General features: G+C 41.5%; 1 protein-coding gene across 1 annotated transcript in view; it reads right to left on the reverse strand.

Moving 5' to 3' along the window:
* Nucleotides 1-8,389: 8,389 nt before the first annotated feature.
* The window catches only part of aldh1a2 (aldehyde dehydrogenase 1 family, member A2), a 31,877-nt gene continuing 20,982 nt past the window's right edge, over nt 8,390-19,284 (reverse strand). The window contains exons 8-13 of the mRNA XM_088295827.1: nt 15,419-15,521; nt 13,885-14,069; nt 13,634-13,798; nt 11,738-11,895; nt 10,101-10,175; nt 8,390-9,198 (exon numbers count right to left, since the gene is read on the reverse strand). Coding sequence (XP_088151953.1) covers nt 9,126-9,198; nt 10,101-10,175; nt 11,738-11,895; nt 13,634-13,798; nt 13,885-14,069; nt 15,419-15,521 — 759 coding nt within the window. The 3' untranslated portion in view covers nt 8,390-9,125. The remainder of the gene's footprint in view (nt 9,199-10,100; nt 10,176-11,737; nt 11,896-13,633; nt 13,799-13,884; nt 14,070-15,418; nt 15,522-19,284) is intronic.

The following is a 19,284-nucleotide window of genomic DNA, read 5'->3' on the forward strand; positions in this document are numbered from 1 at the left end:
TTTTTGAGTCCTCCAGATGGCACTGTTGCTTTAAATAAAGGGTTTAAAAAATGTCAAGTCAGTGTGCTTTCAGCCCAATGTTGAACAGAGAGTGCCATCTACTGGAGTCCAAAATTACTACAACTGGTTCATGAAGCAGTTTTGAAGCTTCATTTACCCATCACTACCAAATGGGCCTTTTGCATTCCTGGCGACCAATTCAGGGTGCGTACCGCACCTCTTGTCTAAAGCCAGCTCACCTGTGACTCATCCTGTCATGGGGAAAACCTGCATCGAAAAATGGATCAATTGACTGAAGTTGCTCCAGTATGCCAACCACACCCTCTTGGCTGTATATTTAAAACAAGCACATACTAGCTTCAAGATAACACATCTATATTACCCTTGAAGCAATTGACATTTGAACAAGAAAAAAAAAAAATCATACAGCAAACAGACATTCTGTTTGTCTACTGAACCGATGTCCATGTACAATATCGCCATCTGCCTGTTTTTAAAGCCCCCAGGTAGCCGCAGCAGGTAGCGTCACAATTGTCTTTCAGTTGATTTCGTTCTTTGTAAGTATATTTAATTTTCTTCACTGGACAGTTTAGAAGATAAAGCACAATATTCTCGAGTTCTATTTTTGCCATTAAAAAGTAGTGTTGTTACGATACCGCTACCGGTATAGGTTACTTGCCGATACCGGTAGCGGTTACCGTACCGATACCGGTAGCGGTTAACGTACCGATATCGGTAGCGGTTAACGTACCGATATCGGTAGCGGTTAACGTACCGATACCGGTAGCGGTTAACGTACCGATACCGGTAGCGGTTACCGTACCGATACCGGTAGCGGTTACCGTACCGATACCGGTAGCGGTTACCGTACCGATACCGGTAGCGGTAGCGGTTACCGTACCGATACCGGTAGCGGTAGCGGTTACCGTACCGATACCGGTAGCGGTAGCTGTTACCGCGCCAATACCGTTATCGGTTACCGTGCCGATACCGCATTCAAAGCTTGTATCGGAATCGGCAAGTACCAACCAGTATGGTGCCGATACCAGCTATCGACATTGGTATCATGCTTCGAACGCAGCGAGCTGCACGCTTAGAGAAAACACACAGAGAAGCGTTATCCATTGTTAGCGTTAATGGCCATGTGTCTACTTATCTACTACTTTAACCATAATTGATATCAAGTGATCAGTGCATGTATGTTGTGATGGTGTTCGGTGGTCATGTTGACAGATTTGACAGCCTTTCGTGCTCATGGCGAATGAATAATTTGACATCCAAGTGAGTATGCGATTCTTTAGAAAAATTGGGCTTGTATTTTGATTTTTCAAAAGTATCGGTACAGTATCGGTATCAGCCGATACCGCGCGTATCGGTATCAGGACCCTAAAAGTCGTATCGGAACAACACTATTAAAAAGCGGTTGGAATGGATTGATGGCATTTGCATTCAATTTTGTGGGGAAAGAGGATTTTATATATGAGCGCTTCAAGTTTCGAGCGTGGTCACAGAATGGGCTCGACTCGTATCTCAAGGTCCCCCGGTATTTGACTTGGGGTTCTGTTAGTTTTATAGTGTCGTTGTTTTCTCACCATGCCCCAACTTCAACACTTGTGGTCAAGATGAGCATTCAAGCGGGTGTCTGTTGGCGCACGGAGGCCAGCCATCGCTTCTCTCCGTGCCGCTGAGTGTAATTGCTCCCTAAATAAGCATCTCTCAGGGGTGGGCCTGCCTGCCATTCACAAAACGCCTGCACAGTGTCCCGTCCCACTCGAACACATACGGTGGCTTTGCTTTGTGTCTCCGGGGCCGCTTCATCGAGTCTGATTGCCGCAGACATTCCTCAGGTGGCCATACGTTGCGCTCACCTGATGTGAAGCAGACGCGTCCTGTGCGTTTATGTGGCCGGCCAAACAGGAGGTGGAAAAATCAAGTGGCCGCTTTTTGCTTTTTGAGGTGAAAAAAGCTTGAAAATTTTCGATTCAAGCCCTTGCGTCATATTGTTAGGTCGACGCACCTACGATACAGCGAGAACCCATAACCTTCCATTTAGCGACTCGACCTCATTCCGTCCCAATGAGGTAGAACGGGCGCCCATGCAAACCAGCAGTGAGGCCCATTAAACTCGATGAAACAAGTTTTACTTAACTCGTTCAAGTGATTCTCATGAAAAAGATTTCACCCCAGAGAGAGAGAGGCCTTTCCTTTGTTTACATATTCCGCAAAGTTAAGTGTGGCGAAATCATTTCATCAGAGGGGGGGGGATCTTTATTAATGACCCCGACAGTGACACAAGAGTAAGTTCAAGCCCTCGTCCATCTGTTTGCAATCCCAGCGTAATGCTATCATCACCTGTTTCCACGGCGCTGCACACATATGGCTTGCATTACACACATTTAAAAAAACAAAAAAAAAATCACACAAGGTGCATTTTTTTTTCTGGACTCTGTGTGTGTTTTGTTTTTACTTCATATTTACAAAATATGCCACAGCAATTACAATAATTTTTTTTCTTGGGTGTATTTTGCTTTACTTTTGGAGTTTGAATACAATAAACGTTCCGTCTTAGGTGCCCTCTCAGAGGTTTATTGCACAAAAGTGTTTTCTAAAAACAGAGATGGGCAATTTACTCTTTTTTTGCCAGTCCATCCTCCTTTATTCTAAACACCGGGAGACGCTTTTTTTTATCCCCCAAACAACGCCAAACGCATCTTTCTCAGACTCTTGTTGTCACAGAGGCAAATGATCGCTCTCTCTCTCCCCTTATCTCTCTCACACTCTATCTTTCTCTCTTCCATTATCTGTCTTTCTCTCTCTCTCTCTCTCTCTCTCTCCCCTTATCTTTCTTTCTCTCTCTCGCTCTCTCTTTCGCTCTCTCTCTCTCTCCCCTTATTTCTCTCACTCTCTCGATCACTCTCTCTCTCTCTCTTTCTCTCTTCCATTATCTCTCTTTCCCTCTCTCTCTCTCTCCCCTCATCTTTCTTTCTCTCTCTCGCTCTCTCTATCACTCTCTCTCACACTCTCTCTCGCACTCTCTCCCCTTATCTCTCTCTCGCTGTCTCTCTCTCTCTCACTCTCTCACTCCCTCGCACGCTCTCTCGCACTCTTTCTCTCGCCCCTTGTTTCTCTCTCGCACTCTCTCTCTCTCTTTCTCACTCTCTCTATCTCTAGCTCTCTCCCCTTATCTCGGTTTCTTTCTCTCTCTCTCTCTCTCTCTCTCTCTCTCACTCTCCCCACTTGTCTCTCTTTCTCTCTCTCTTTCTCTCTCCCCTTATCTCTCTTTCTCTCTCTCGCTGTCTATCTCTATTCTCTCTCACTCTCAAACTCTCAGTTCAATTTCATTTATTTTAATTCTATACACATGGTACTTGACCCAGGTAGCGTCGATTAAAGGGGCAGGTGAAAACCTACTTCCGTCTTGCTTCGTCCGTCCTTTTTAAAGAGTTCTCATCCTCTGTCCCGAATGTATAAACTTTTCCGTCTTTGGGACGGAATGCCCATCTCTGTATATAAACGCACTTTATCAGTTTTTTTTCAACTGTCAAGCTTTCCAATCGTGTCTACCCGTGCTCTAGAAAATGCACATAGCAGCAGTCTGGAATTTGTGTCCATTGAGTCTCTCCCATGGACACCAGCTGTGCTGTTTCTGCTGCTTGCGACAAAACTGCCGCTCGTCGGCTGTAGGGAGGGTTTTTGAACGCAACACTCCCGTGTGCATTCAAGGAAACGCGAATGTCATGCAATCGAGGCCGTGTTATTGTGCGGATCCCGAAGGGTGATGTCAGAGGAAAAGGGAAACGCGCTAACTCCCAAACCAGAAGAGCAGAGGTTAGATGAGGCTTGGCAGGAAACCAAACTGGCTTAAAGACTTTCCGTCCACGTTGTTCCTCGCGCTTTCCTTAAAAGCATAAAAGCGCTCCATCCAAATGGCTCGCACGACCAGCATGCAGCTTCCTTTTGGCATATCTTTGATTTATCTTAATGGAGAAGAGTTGCCATTTTGGCGTTAAAGATTTTTTTTAAATGGAACCGGCTATGAAATGGCCCTGCACTGATGGAAGACGCGGTTGTAAATGGACCAGACAAATGGATATTCCCGACAAACTCATTCATTGGTCACATTAAAGCCAGATCGTCATTACCTAGAAGACTGCTTTGCGTCACCTTGGAGTTTTCTTTTAGATCGACTTTAATTTTACACTAAATGTTAGAACCGGGCAATTGTTTTCCTTAACTCATTTAATCCCTCAAATTTTCACTAAAGGAAAGCCCTCAATACCAGCGTTTTTCTGGATTTTGACTGATTTTGCGATGCCAACAGAATAATGTGTTCTACTGCTATAAAAAGACGGAGCTAGGACGCAAAAAAAAAAAAAATGCTAAGACGTATAAATACGTCTTTGGGAGGCAGGAACCACGTTTTTGAAAACATATGTATATGTCTTATGGATTGAAAGGGTAAAAATGCTTAGCATCTCTGCATCTTCATGATAATCGAGCACATGTCCAAATACCTGCTGCTGTGTCCTTCTATATTGGTCCTGCGGCAAGACACAATATCAGTTTCAGACAATTCAGGGAATTCTTAAAGTAATTGAGTTTGGATGAGTCAGTAGGTTTTCTCCTGTGCATTTGAGGACAGACTTTTAGGGATCATGATCAAAATTTGTGCAACAAAAATGATTTCCTGTAGCATTATTATTATTCATTCAGTTCTGTTTTTTTTTAACAATAAAGCAGCAGCTGCTGGTCCTAATTTTGTCATTTTGTAAAAAGTCTGGTAATTTTCTTATTTGAGATATGAAAATATAACAAACATGCTTATGTACAGATAAATGTAGCCCACTCTCAGTGACTGCTATGCACAAGTACCACCACCTCCCAAAAAAATACTTAGCTCTCCAAGTATCACCATCATGACTATCTTGACAAAAACGAGTTGTTTACTGCATGTCCAGAAAGATTTTGTACTGTGAATGCACCTAAAGGTACATAAACAGATTGTTAAAACAGTGCCATTTAACACGGCAACAACTTTGCTAATTAAAGCAGAACATACACCAAAAAAAAATTTTTTTTAATCAAGATTTATTTAGCGTATTCCTAAACTATAGAGCGCCCCCTATTGGTAAAAAAAAAAAAACACAAAAAAGCTGCACCATCGTCATAATTTATGCGTGTTCTTGTCAAGGCTTTGAGATTTCTCATTTTCTGAAGTTTGGCTTGACACTTACAGTGAAAGAAGAAGAAAAAAAAAAAAAGGTTTGTGAGTGCAAATCATCCAACTCGGGGCTCCAGGTGGCCTGTGGTCCCATTTCCATGTGAGCCTGTTCTGGATAAGTGGTATAGAAACAAGATGGATTTATTTCCTTTCAAAATGAGAGGGACAACTCAATTTGTGCAACTTACATCACACTTCCACCTCCTTGTGACTCACTTGATGGACAGATGGAAACGATTTCAACATAATTACGGCGAGCATTCCAATCATTAAGATGACATCATCTTTGGGGGAGAAGGCTTTGGTGATTATTTTTGGTAATGCTTCAGAAAATGGACAATCCTCTGATCCTTTACAAAAAAACGTCAAGCCGCTTTGCGTGTGATGCCGTGTTTAATGTCGCGTCGTTCCATGTCGGCAGCGAAGCGCGGCGGCCGCAGCGCTTTGATGGCGGTCTTTGGCGGTCCGTATGTCAAGATGCCGTTTTATGACGACATTCAAAGCGGCAATGTCACCATCTCATTGACGTCCCGAAGGTACGCGCCAGTCATTTCAGGAATGAATTTGGCACATCGCGGCGCCAATAGATCACCACGCTAAGACTTCTCCTCCCAAAGTTACATCGGAAGCGAAATGGAAACCGTGGAGGCTGTCGAGACGATTGCGAGGGATGAGCATGAAATGGCCGGCATGGATCATTTTTCTGACCAGAGGGTAATGGCCGCTGAATGATACTTATCAAGCTCTGTAAGTGCTCCTTCCAATAAATACATAGTGTGGGTCATTTGTATCGGGATTCAAGTGTTGATGGATATGGGATTAGCACTTAACCTTGGACTCAATCCGAGATACGTCTTAAATCATTCGATAGATTGTCTATCCCGTAACGGCTTGACCAGTCTTTAAGGATAGCGCTTGTTAATGCAAGCGATGCTTTATGTGATGGCTTCAGCTCGAGGTGTTCGTGACCTATTTATCACGTCGGCGCACTCATGACAAGGCATCGCTGTCCTTTTTATGCCCAAAGGTTCTTAGTGGATGTATCTTTTAACAGTGGCGGGCCTGGGCCTTCAGTGAAGTCTTACTTGGATAAAATCCCCCTCATGATACGATCATTTATGACGCCACGGCTGGAGAAATAATATACAGAAACACACTTGCACACGACTGAGTGAGTGTCGGGCGACCGAGCTTCTCTCGAAAGGTCCGTCTTGAAAATGGCCGCGCAAGCGTATCTGCAATTAAATTCCCTCCTTCGGCCATTGTGGTTTAAAAAAGCTAGAATTTCTTTGAGATTTTCCATCGGTCGCCAGTTACGACTTTCAGGTGTGTTGATTCCGCATAGCGCCGCCCCCTCACGAGTGAGTATCCAATCACATCGCCTTTAGCGTAAGGCCAGCGAGAAGGCTCATTGTAACCAACTCGTGATCTGATTGGCTATCGAAACTGTCTATCAAATGTCAAAGGCCATTGATTTTGACAGAACAGATGCCCGCTCGCACAATTGCATCTGAAGGCCTCGGGGAAAAAATAGTGCGTGCTTTTGGTATTGTGAAATCTGCCTAGCGACACGAGCTAGCTGAATTCTGATTGGATAAAAAGTCTCACTAAAAATACAACTAGGATAAAATATGAATGAATGTGAAGAATTTGATCATTTTTTTCTTGATTTATTTTAGCCCGGCAGAGAAGGCCTTGAAGGCCTGCCACTGCTTTTTAGTATAGCAACTGTTTTATGACTTTATTATCACGGCAGGTCAGACTAGCGAAATGAAAACGTCCAAAATGGAGCTTGTTTCTGTCTCTCCAAGCTTCAGCGCCTACTAACAAAGACTGGTGACGTTGACGTATAGAAGTTGATTATGATCATGTGGTTCTTAGTATGAGAGCGGCTCTTATTTCCCCACCAACACTTGACCCTGACCCCGCCTGACACAATTATGTTTGAAGGCTTTCATAACAAAACACTGTAAAACATGTTGGTGGAATCATGCGCAGTGCCAGGAACAAAGCTCATTTTTGATTTGACCAGCCATGCCAACGTCAAGTGACGGCAACTGGTGACGCAAGTCAGCATAGACTGTCGATCTCTGGGAGGCCTGACGATGAAGGTTTTTATAAGACAATGGAGTGAAAAATCCAACTTTTTGCGTCCAGATGAGGGCAGCCGGGAAGAGGTTCTTGGTTTGAATCTCTGGTCAGGCCATTCTGTGTGCCGTTTTCATGTTCATGAGTTTTCTCCCACATTCCCAAATTCTTCTGATCAGTTGTTGAAAATGGAAGCAAGTTATTGTTTTTGAGGTTGTAGCTTCTTTCTCATCTTTTACCCCTTTCTGAAGAAACTTTTTTTTCTTTTTTCTTTTTGTAATGTATTTGTTTTTGGAGTGATTGTGGGTGTTTTTTTTTTTTTTTTACTACTCTTATTACATGGCCCTGAAAAGTAATTACATTTTATTTATATATTTATTCTCCGTCCAGAAACTCTCTAAACTCTCACACACACACACACACACACGACCACCCTTACCTTGCAGAACAGCAACGCGATGTGTCTTTATATACCCTATTCAGTATTATTTTCCAATGCACTAACTATTCTCTTATTTATCTAATTTATATATTTATCTGAATTATTGTTGTATTGCACTGGAGAGGGGAGCTCTCTAATCTCGTTGCACACTTGAGTACAATGACAATAAAGGGATTTCTGATTCTGATTCTGAGAAAGAATGAGACTTGAGCTGTTATTTTTGTCTTTGTCTTTGTGACTGTTTTATTGTTTTTAAATGATGTGATGTCAATTTCAGAGCTCTATAAATAAGATAAGAGTTCAGCATTCACACCTAGAAGGGAAATTGAAATCATTAACTTTGAAACTCGAATTGCTACATAATGTTGCAATAAGTACATTCCAGATTGGGGATTTATGTTCAGTATTGCGATGTCACTACTGCTCAGGTGAAATGCTCAATTACCTCTCCCAATTTAGCATTTTAAATTGTACAACTATTTGATTTATTTCACAAATAATTTAATTGAATGCAACGTGAGCCGCCATTCCCTGCCAACATATCGTTTAGAATTTAAGCCCCAGTAATGACACCAAAACGAATTTACAGGAAATCTTTTTTTTGTTTGTTTTTTTACTGAAAAAAAAAAAAAACTATGGTCATTTTATAATTTTATAACATTGTATAAACATAACATAGATGGACATCAATGACAATCAGTTACATAACATTTCAAACACTTCTAGCCCTCTTTTAGCAGGTGAGAGTATTTTTTTTTTTTTTTAAAAAAAGGTTCAAATCAAAGTCAAAGGTTGTCTTACAGTGTTAAGTCAAGTTAAAACAAAGACAATTAGAAATCAATTCGAAATTAACATTTCATCCATTCATAACTGAGGCTGATGACATCATCGGAGGTCTTGAAAACTGGGGGGGTCGGGGGGCACATGCTTGCATAAATTCTAGAGAAAAGCGAAGATGTGTGAGGTTAGATGGCACTGCCTCCAACACAGGCGGTATTGAAATGTTTGATTGCAAGTGCGGCGACGGAGTCTGGCAGCAGCTTCCACGCGCTCCGAAGAGGGAAGTGGAGATGGCGATAAAAGGTGTAGCGGTTGCAGGTTATTGGGGTTTGCCCCATTGTCTTTGTGAGTGCTTTAGTGGAGTTAGTGGAGGAGGTCAACGGGGTGCTTCAGTGGTTATCCGGTGCACACACTCGGGTCAGCTGGACGTCACCACATTGGGGCGGGCCGACTGTCCGGAAGGAGGTGGTGGGGGGGGGGTGTCAAGGGGCGGAGAGCGGTCACAGCCTGTAGTCACCATGGAGATTGCGATGGTTTGTCACCCATCGGTACTGAGGAAGATGCTACCTCCTCTTCCGAAAACGAGAGGCTGCCTTACGAGTTCTTGGCGACCATCTTCATGGTGATGGTCTTCACCTCGGAGTATTCCTTCAGGCCACTCTCGCCCCTGAAATGCACAATGGCAAACATTAGCCTCAGATCTGTCTTTTGGGGACAAGACCTTTTTTGATTGCAACTGTCAATCAAATAACATGACTACAATCTCATTCACTGCCAGCCGAGTAAAAAAAAAAAAAAGGAAAAATCTTTGACGTCTTTTGCCGTCAATGGTAGCGAATGAGTTAATTACGGCAGATTGCCTCTGATTTGAAAGAAAATGCTCTCATTGCTAAACAGTGGGGGAGGAGGGATTTATGATCGATTTAGCCACGCCCCCCCAAAAAAAGAAAAAAAACATTTAAAGCTACATCTCATCTGCACACTTTCAACAGTTTTCAGCAAACATGTTTCCTGGCAGAAATTGACATCATAGTGCCCATGTCATGTCATGTGACCAAACCCAGAAAACAGGTGACCCATGACGTCAGTGGACAGCAGGTGGCAGTACAGGGCAAAAAGGCGGCCCGCCTGAGATGCATTATAATGAATAGATGGGTTTTTCTGTGGTGACTATATTTTTCGGACTATAAGGCGCACTCGCACATAAGCCGCAGCAACTCTTTTTGGGAAAAACAAAACAAAACAAAAAACAGAACAGACCCAAGTGAAAAAAAGTCAAGATTTATTTAGCGTATTTTCTGAACTCTAGAGCGCCCCTACTGGTGAAATAAAAATCCACAGAAAAGCTGCACCGTTGTATTGGCCACATGATTCAAAATCTAGGAAAAAGGTTGCGCCTTATAGTCTGGAATGGCAGTTTTTTTTGTTTTTTTTTCCTGTAAGTAACTGTGAGAGACTCTTGGCATAGTAAGATGGTCATATCCTCTCAAAAAGCCCTAAAGTCAATATTAGTGATGTTGTGGTTGATTGTGTACACTCCGTGGACACTTCCTCACAAGTCATACTCACAATTCACGTCCATTGCCAGACATTTTATATCCTCCAAATGGACACTGTGTGCTGAGAGCGTTGAAGCAGTTTATCCTAAAAAGTACACAAAACATTCGTTATTACTCTTGTGCGTGGAATTTTTGGCCGAAACGGAATTTCATAGCAGCGTTCATGAAGATGGATGTAGGAACATATCATCAGCAGTGCCATTGCTATTTTAGCCCCCCTCTGGATTTGATAACATAATCCCATTAGTTTTTAGCAAACACAGCTGAAAGTAGTCAGTTGCATATTTGGGAGTTGCTTAACGTCAGCCATCTGGGAACGACAACGTGGAATTATTCAATGCAGGAGAAATTCAAAAGCCGAATAAAGACTTCATTCGGGGGAAATGTCACAATTTGCTGCCATTTTACTGAGGACATTTTAATGAAATGTTTTGAGCGGGCGGTCTCGGTTCAAATCAGACAATTTGTACATTCTCGTGAAAAAAAAAAGGAATAGAAATTGTGAATTACACAGTTTGACCTCAGACATGGTGGAGTAAAAGATGAAGTCATGAATCACGTTAATTGAGGTTCTGACGGGTGCCTCATCTGAACAATTTGGGAACGCGACTCATGGAACGCTCAAAAGTGGCCCAATTTGGATTTCAACAAAAATTCTCGAATCATTTCCTTTGCAAATCTAACTCAACTTGAGATCAAACCAAATTCATGCGTGTGATTTTATGCATCACTGTGGCGTGTTTTTATTTTATTTTCCGCCATAGTAAAAAAAGAAATAATCCCATCCGGACCTGCTCCTGTTTTTGGGCAATTGTTAAAATTAGAACAATTTGAAAGTCAATCAGAATCACAGATTGTCGGTCTAAGACAGTGCTTCTCAATAATTTTCTGTTACGCCCCCCTAGCAAGAAGAAAACAATTTGCGCTACTGCTATAAAGAACATAATTTTTGTTGCAAAACAAACCTGCACCGTAGAGTTAATATTCGCTCTGCCCAATGGGCAAGGAGAGCGCCACTGCCAACTACTGGTGTGGATGTGCAATTACACTTTATTGTTGTATGGCGGAAAAAAAGCATGTTCCCCAGGTTCACATGCGCCCCCCCCCCCTCTCAGCAACGCACCGCAAAATGTTTTGATAATTTACAGATTTCACCGGGCACCCACGGCAATCACGACCATCCCGTTCGTCCACAGTGGCTTGAAACAGGGCTGCCGTGGTCGCCGGGATTATTTTATAAATGTAACGTTTGCTTGGGCAGAATTGCACCCAACTATGATAAGCGGTGAAAAAAAGTTTGGCTCATGCTGATTGTTAGCTAGAAAACTCCCCCCGAACCAGAACCATCTGCACGTAATTATCCAAGAAAACTCAACAATTAGGGGCGAAATCAAGAAGTAACATTTTATAGCCATTTCGTTACATGAAGGTGTCAATTTACATATACAATTGCGTTGTACTCCGTTGGCGTGTTTTACATCAGCATGTCTACACTGCGGGGTAGAAAAGGAAAAAACAAAAGAGGAAAGGAAACATTTCTTGTGAAATGGCAAATGGCCAGCGTGGAGTTTGTGAGGGGCAAGCGTGCATGCAAAGGCCAGGTACGGCCTGTCGGAGAAAAGTGAAGAAGCTGCAAATGAAACTTACCAGACAGTGCCAGCCTGCATGGCCGTAGATATGGTCATGGCTTTGTTGATGTCACTGGTGAACACGGCGGCAGCCAAACCGTAGTCGGAGTTGTTGGCCCGCTCGATCACTTCCTCCATCGTTTTGAACTTCATGATCTGCTGTACCGGTCCAAAAATCTGCAAAGCATTTCAAAACATACACACGGCTCACTCGGGAGGCTTTCATGGTAATTGGCTTGAATTGTTGCCTGCGCCAAAGCGGTTATGTTTTCATCGCAGTTTGGTTGTCTGGTAGCAAGAATATGCAAAACAGTCTTTTCCACGAAACTTAGTGGAAGGGTGGAGCATGAGCCAAGGGGAGAACTCATTCACCTTTTTTTTTTTTTGCACTCAGTAAAACACTTGGAAATTCCTTTTTTTTTTTTACCCTTTTTGACTGTCTTCGTTTTTTTACTGTAGTGTTTCTTACATTTGTTTTATATTATCATAACATTCTATTGCTATAGCATGGCTGCCAGGATGGCCGAGTGGTCTAAGGCGCCGCGTTCAGGACCCAGTCTCCCCAGGAGGCCTGGGTTCGAATCTCGAATTTCCCCATTGTGGGACTAATAAAGGGAATATTATTATTATTAACTAAATACGCACTGTCGAATAAGCCCAAAAATGCATTCCATTGCACATTCCAATTCTTAATTTTGTATTTTGTAGTAATGCATGCATTTTTTATGATTTTTTTTGCAATTAATAATTGTTTTGTTAGTTTTTTTTATTTATTTATTTTATTTTATTTTATTCATTAATTTATTTATTTTTTTCCAAACAAAAATATCAGCGTCCAATAATGAAATGAAATAATGTTTGAATTGTTTACATTTCTCATTTATTTTACCAAATTTTGTCAAAATGCAAGACAGGAACACCATTGATGTTGCAATTTTGCAAACGTGATGTTGAACGTCGCCCAAATACAACTGCGTTCTGCGTTCACATTGCATTTTTTTTCGATCAGATTTTTTAAACTGGCAGGGAGAAATGTGTGTTTCTCCACAAAAAAATCATGTTCAATTTCTTAATAATCGCTTATTTATTCCATTGTTGTTAGTTATATAAATTGGTAGGACAAGTCATCATCAGATACATAATTATCTTAATTCATTTTGTAAAGGGGCCACATGAGAAACTGGATTGCTCGCAAAGGGGCAAGCCATCATGCAAACCTTTTTCTATATTATTGTAAAAAAAAAATTTAAGCTTTAAATAGCGTTTGTCTTGCGTCAATAAATTGCACATGAGTAGATGTTGTATTGAATTGTTATAATTATGCAATACACGTTTTATAAGCAATCATTTTTTTTTTTACACTTTATCAATTATGAATATGATTTTGTGCACCAACTGTCAACTCATATTAGTATTAGAATTCATACTAATATAAAAATAAGTGGGAGGTACAATATTATTGACAGTGATGTTTTTAAGTGACATAATGCAGCATAGCTCGTGTCAACTGAGGGGAGAAATGTAGTAGTAAAAAAAAATTAAGTAAATTAAAAATGAATTAAAAGAAAATATATAATATATAAATATATATATATAAAATATATAATATATATATATAAAAATTATATATATATATATAATATATAAGAATCTATATATATATATAAATATATAATATATATATTATATATATATATATATATAAATATATAATATATATATTATATATATATATATATATATATATAAATATATATATAAATATATGTATATATATATATATATATAGATAATAATTATTATTTTATAATATTTTATAATAATTATTATTATATAAAAAAAAATTTCTCCCCCCCCAAAATATGAAATTAACAAATTAACAATCTTTAGACATGCAAGGTTTCCGTCCGTGTACCTCTTCTCTGGCAATGCGCATGTCGTCCCTCACGTTGGAGAACACAGTGGGCTCAATGAAGAAGCCCTTCACGCCGAGAGCTTTGCCTCCACATTCCAGTTTGGCGCCTTCACTGATGCCACTCTGAATGAACTCCAGCACGCGATTCTGATGCTCCCGACTGATCTGTTAACAGAAGAGACACGCAATGAAAGTTGAGGAAGTGGGAATTCACAAAAAAGATACAAGATACAAAGAGTTTTCCCTCTCACCTGTGGTCCCTGCTCCGCGGTGGGATCAAACGGGCTGCCTACCGTCCTCCTCTTGGCTCTCTCCACGCTCCTGCGGACAAATTCCTCATAGATGGGCTCCTCCACGAAGACTCGCGAGCCTGCGGTGCAACACTGGCCCGCGTTGAAGAACACACCTTGGTGGGCTTGTTCAACAGCCAGATCGACTGAGGAAAGAGCGGGTCATCAATTTGAAGGTCATTGGAAAAAAAGCTTCGATGTCATTCTTCAGTTCCGGTCCGCAAAGATGGAAAAATGAATGCAACAGAAATCGTCACATCTGCAACGCATGCACATTTTTTTTTTTTGTCTGAGTTAGTGACAGACCGATTATCGGCATTTTGCCGATTATCGGCATCAGCCTTTGTTTTTAACTTTCAAGGCCGATAAATTAAAAGCTGATTTATTTTGGCTTGAAGCAGCACGGATCTCTTTCTCTCTCTGCTGTGCTGGTGGCCCTGCCTGCAGAAGCAGATTGTCCCGCCCACAGCGCCATCTGATTGGTTCCTTGTAGCAGCCTGCTACTCGCAACTAAAAGAAAACTATCGTAAATTTTAAAGAGATTTTGTTAGACTTTTAAAACTAAATCGCTCAAGTTGTGTAATAAACGTGCTTAAAGGCATCTAAACGAAGTCAAGTTTAGAATTTTTTATTTTTCAAGATTTTGACAACAGTTTACTCCCTTTTTTTCAGCCAATGAATATCGGCTTGAAATATCGGTTATCGGCCTCAATGACTACAAATAATCGGTCTCGGCCCTGAAAAAAAAAAAAAAAAAAGCATATCGTTCTATCACTAGTCAGAGTATACCTTGTGCAAATGTGACACCTGAGAGACAAGACCCTGCTGTTCGGCAGCAAGGGTTAACGGACCCCCGTGATTTATGGGACCCGGCCGGCCAAAGCACCGACGGAGTCTGGGTCTATTTTCCTGATTTACAGACCTCAGGGAGACCCTCTCACGGCTGGTGAAAGCATTTGAACGCCTCGCTTGGCGCAGTTTGCTCAGACACTTTAAACCATCCCATATTGCGGTTCTCACACTTTGTGTGAATTTCTATGAATTGAGACTCCAGAGAATGCAACACATGGGTTCAAGTGTTAAGAAAGCTGGGGAAAATATTTGGGTTTGCCTGTCCTCCGTGTTTCCAGGATGCTCAGATGAGAACATTTTTATGAGTCAAAAACCAGAAAATAAAAATTGCGGCGCCAAGTATTTATGCTTGTTCGTACTTTCTAAGATTTGATGATGATAGGCCGGACTCATCGGTGTCATCAAGATTAAAACAACAGATTAAAAAAATCCTAAATTCCGTGAACGAAAGTGGAAAAAATAGTCAAGCACATTATTTCTTTTGGCTTGTCTGACTATTCGTTAGCAGGTCACTTGTAAAAATGGGACCTTCGGTAGTGATGGGTAAAATGAAGCTTCAAATTTGCTTCATGAACCAGCTGCTGTATTTGTAAGTCCTCTAGATGGCACTGTTGCGTTAAATAAAGGGTTTAAAAAAACTTACAGTCGGCATCTGCAAATATGATGTTTGGATTCTTGCCTCCCAGCTCCAGCGTCACTCTCTTCAAGTTCGTCTTCCCAGCTGCTTCCTGGATCAGTTTTCCAACCTAGAGGGAAACAAAATACATGATATTCGTGTAGTCAGCCTCCTCACCAAATCGAGTGGCGTCGTTGAAATCCTTCCGTCGTGCATTCTTGCACTCCCACAATGACTTTGGGAGGTTGTAACGAAAAAAAAAAGCAGTTGGTGACGAGTGAGGAAGTGAGAACAATGTGTGGGTGGCTGCTTGTCAACTCGCCACAAGAGAGAAGTGAATTACTCACGTAGAGTGCTGGGGGGGGCACTTTACAAAGGTAACCGCCTAAATGTAATATATTCCAATAATCCGTTCCAGGAATATATTACATTTAGCCAGTAACATATTACTCATTATATTTTTGGAATATTATTCGACTGAGTCGTGTAACGCGTTTGTTTTGGGATCAGAATACATCATTACTCACCATAATTATAGGAGAAAAAAAATCAGTTTGCATCGACCATTGAGAGCACTGGTGTCAAACTCAAGGCCCGGGGGCCAGATCTGGCCCGCGACCTCATTTTATGTGGCCCGCAAAGGGCAAATCATGTGCGTCAACTTTCTGTTTCTAGCACATTTTCTTCACTTTTAACAACATTGAGATATGCGATGTTGCCATTTTAGGAATGGTTGAACAAACAAATGACTGACTGGCTTTGTTGTGTGCATGCGAGAACGTAAGGTGATCGTACACCATTCACAGGCGTAACGGCCCTGGGAGGGAAACCAGAACGACGATGTGGCCCGTTCACAAAAAAGAGTTTGACACCCCTGATTTCGATTCTATTATAATCGTGGATTGTCATTTACATAGATTTGGTTTAAATTTCATATATATTATTTTTATTAAATGTGCATGTCGGCTTTATTCGTTCAACTGTATGTCACACAATGTGGCATTTTTGCAGAATCGATAAAAAAATCAATGTATTCTAGTTACTTGCGTTTAGCGTTGCAGCATCGAAAGATGGCTGCCGGTACCTTCACTTTTTGCTTCATGAACCAGTTGTAGTATTTTTGGACGCCTGTTGATGGCAACATTGGGCTGAATTGCCATTTTTTTGAAACCCTTTCTTTCAAGCAACAGTGCCATCTACAGGACTCCAAAATACAGCAACTGCTTCATGACGCAAACTTGAAGCTTCATTTTCCCATCACTAGGTCCACGTAACAGAGACACTTCAGGGAAAGCGTATCCATGTCTTTGTAAAGGCAGATTTATTCCCCTTAGATCGTGCCGATTTCCTCTGGCAAGTGAAGCAAAAGCAAACAGTTATTTTATCCAAGCAAACCACAAAAGACATTCTCTCAGTATGGTTCCTCAACTGTCAGGTGTGCGTCGTTGGCGCGGCACCGCAAGTTTAATCAGACAGCACAACATTTGCCTTGGACTCATGTGTCTTTGATCAGCGTCGCGGCTGACGAACGGGCTAGCTAGCTAGCGTGTCCTCAATGAGAAGTAAACATCGCAAGCTGAGCTGCCAGACTCTCCCACGTGGAGTCGCGGCCTCACGGAGGGGGAGTCCGGCCCGAATCCACCTGCAGCCGCGAGCTGCACGGAACCGAGGAGATGCTCCTCTCGTTGCGATATTCCCGCTACTACTTTTGCGGTGACTCACTGTCTGGGCATGGGCAGCTTCTGACAGCACTGGATCTTTTCCACGCTAATTGATTCCAGATCGCACGAAACAACAGGAAAACTTGTCAGGGAAAAAAAAACAAAAAAAAAACACTCTGGCCACTCACAAGGGAAATGTTCAATCAAGACTGGATGATTAAAAACAAAAAATATGTTTCCCTTACTACGAGTAGGTGCCTTGATGCAAGATTGCGTGAGAGGGGAACTGGGTGTACAACGTTTTTTAATTAGCGTCTATTTCTGTGGAAATGTTGGACGTGGATTTGGCCCTTATTTATCTCGCTAGTCCATCTGAAGTACGGTACGATATTGTACATTTCCGTAAAAAAAAAAATACATTTTTATAATTTAATGAATAGGGCTGGCTATTGATTCAGATTTTCAAAATTCAATTTGATTCATGATCTTTAATTTTCTTTCATTTGATTTCACGCCGTATGAATTTTTACAATATATCAAAGACGTTTTCAGAAGAAGCAATTTTGCAAATAATGAAAATGTCTTGCTGAAACTTGGTGCATTTGTTAAAATATTAATATTAAATTAAGAATTGAAGAAAATGCAGTTGCAATAATCGGTTATGTTTTATTGAACAAGATCTGACCAAAACAATAAATAATCATCTTAACAAAATGCTAGGCTGCTAAATAAAGTGGCAAAATCCGACTGTAAACTATAAATTCACATTTTGTGACTGTCTCACAAAGTCTCAGTTCGTTGCTGTCTTCATTTTTTTATTTTTTTTTTTTAAACTCCAAAACTTCCCGACATCTGCCTTCAAGCTTGTTGGCTTGTGTTCTTCCGCCATGTTGTATTGATATGCTACTCTCGTGTTGTGACGAGATTGCACGTGACGCACAAAGTCAAGTGAATTTATGGGAAAATCGATTTATGGTTTTATGAATCGATATCGGGTTATTAAAAAAAAAAAAAAAAAAAAAAAACAATGATTGGAATAATCAGGTTTTTTTCAACAAAGCCCTACTATTGAAATATTTTTTTTTCCTCGTGGCAAAATAAACCGACTCAATAGCTAACTGATTGGAATTACACTACCTGAGCCACTCTTCCTCACAACAGTCTCTCTCGCTCTCTCTCTCTTTCTCTCACTTTGTCTCTCTCTCTCGCTCTCTTTGTCTCTCTCTCTCTCACTCTCTCTTACTCTGGCTCTCTCTCTCTCTCTTTCTCCCTCTCTCGCTTTCTCTCACTTTGTCTCTCTCTCTCTCTTTCTCTCACTTTGTCTCTCTCGCTCTCTTTGTCTCTCTCTCTCTCTCTCTTTCTCCCTCTCTCTCACTCTCTCGCTTTCTCTCACTTTGTCTCTCTCTCTCTCTCTCTTTCTCTCACTTTGTCTCTCTCTCTCGCTCTCTTTGTCTCTCTCTCTCTCACTCTCTCTTACTCTGCCTCTCTCTCTCTCTCTTTCTCCCTCTCTCTCACTCTCTCTCTTTCTCTCGCTTTCTCTCACTTTGTCTCTCTCTCTCTCTCTTTCTCTCACTTTGTCTCTCTCTCTCTCGCTCTCTTTGTCTCTCTCTCTCTCACTCTCTCTTACTCTGCCTCTCTCTCTCTCTCTTTCTCCCTCTCTCTCACTCTCTCTCTTTCTCTCACTTTCTCTCACTTTGTCTCTCTCTCTCTCTCTCTTTCTCTCACTTTGTCTCTCTCTCTCGCTCTCTTTGTCTCTCTCTCTCTCACTCTCTCTTACTCTGCCTCTCTCTCTCTCTCTTTCTCCCTCTCTCTCACTCTCTCTCTTTCTCTCGCTTTCTCTCACTTTGTCTCTCTCTCTTTCTCTCACTTTGTCTCTCTCTCTCTCACTCTCTTTGTCTCTCTCCCTCACTCTCTCTTATCTGCCTCTCTCTCTCTCTTTCTCCCTCTCTCTCTCGCTCTCTCTTTATCTCTCTTTCGCTCACTTTGTCTCTATCTCTCTCTCTCTCTCTCTCTCACTTTTTCTCTCTCTCTCTCTCTTTGTCTCTCTCTCTCTCTCGCACTCTCTCTCTTTATCTCTCTTTCTCTCACTTTGTCTCTCTCTCTCTCACTCTCTTTGTCGCTCTCTCTCTCTCTCGCTTTGCCTCTCTCTCTCGCTCTCTTTCCCTCTGTCTCTCTCCATGTACAGTATGTGCCCTGTTACTAGACTTGCGACCAGTTCTGAGTCTATCCTGC

Source organism: Idiotropiscis lumnitzeri, chromosome 5, assembly GCF_059441095.1.
Source record: "Idiotropiscis lumnitzeri isolate Australia: NSW breed Sydney's pygmy pipehorse chromosome 5, RoL_Ilum_1.0, whole genome shotgun sequence".
Taxonomy (NCBI): domain Eukaryota; kingdom Metazoa; phylum Chordata; class Actinopteri; order Syngnathiformes; family Syngnathidae; genus Idiotropiscis; species Idiotropiscis lumnitzeri.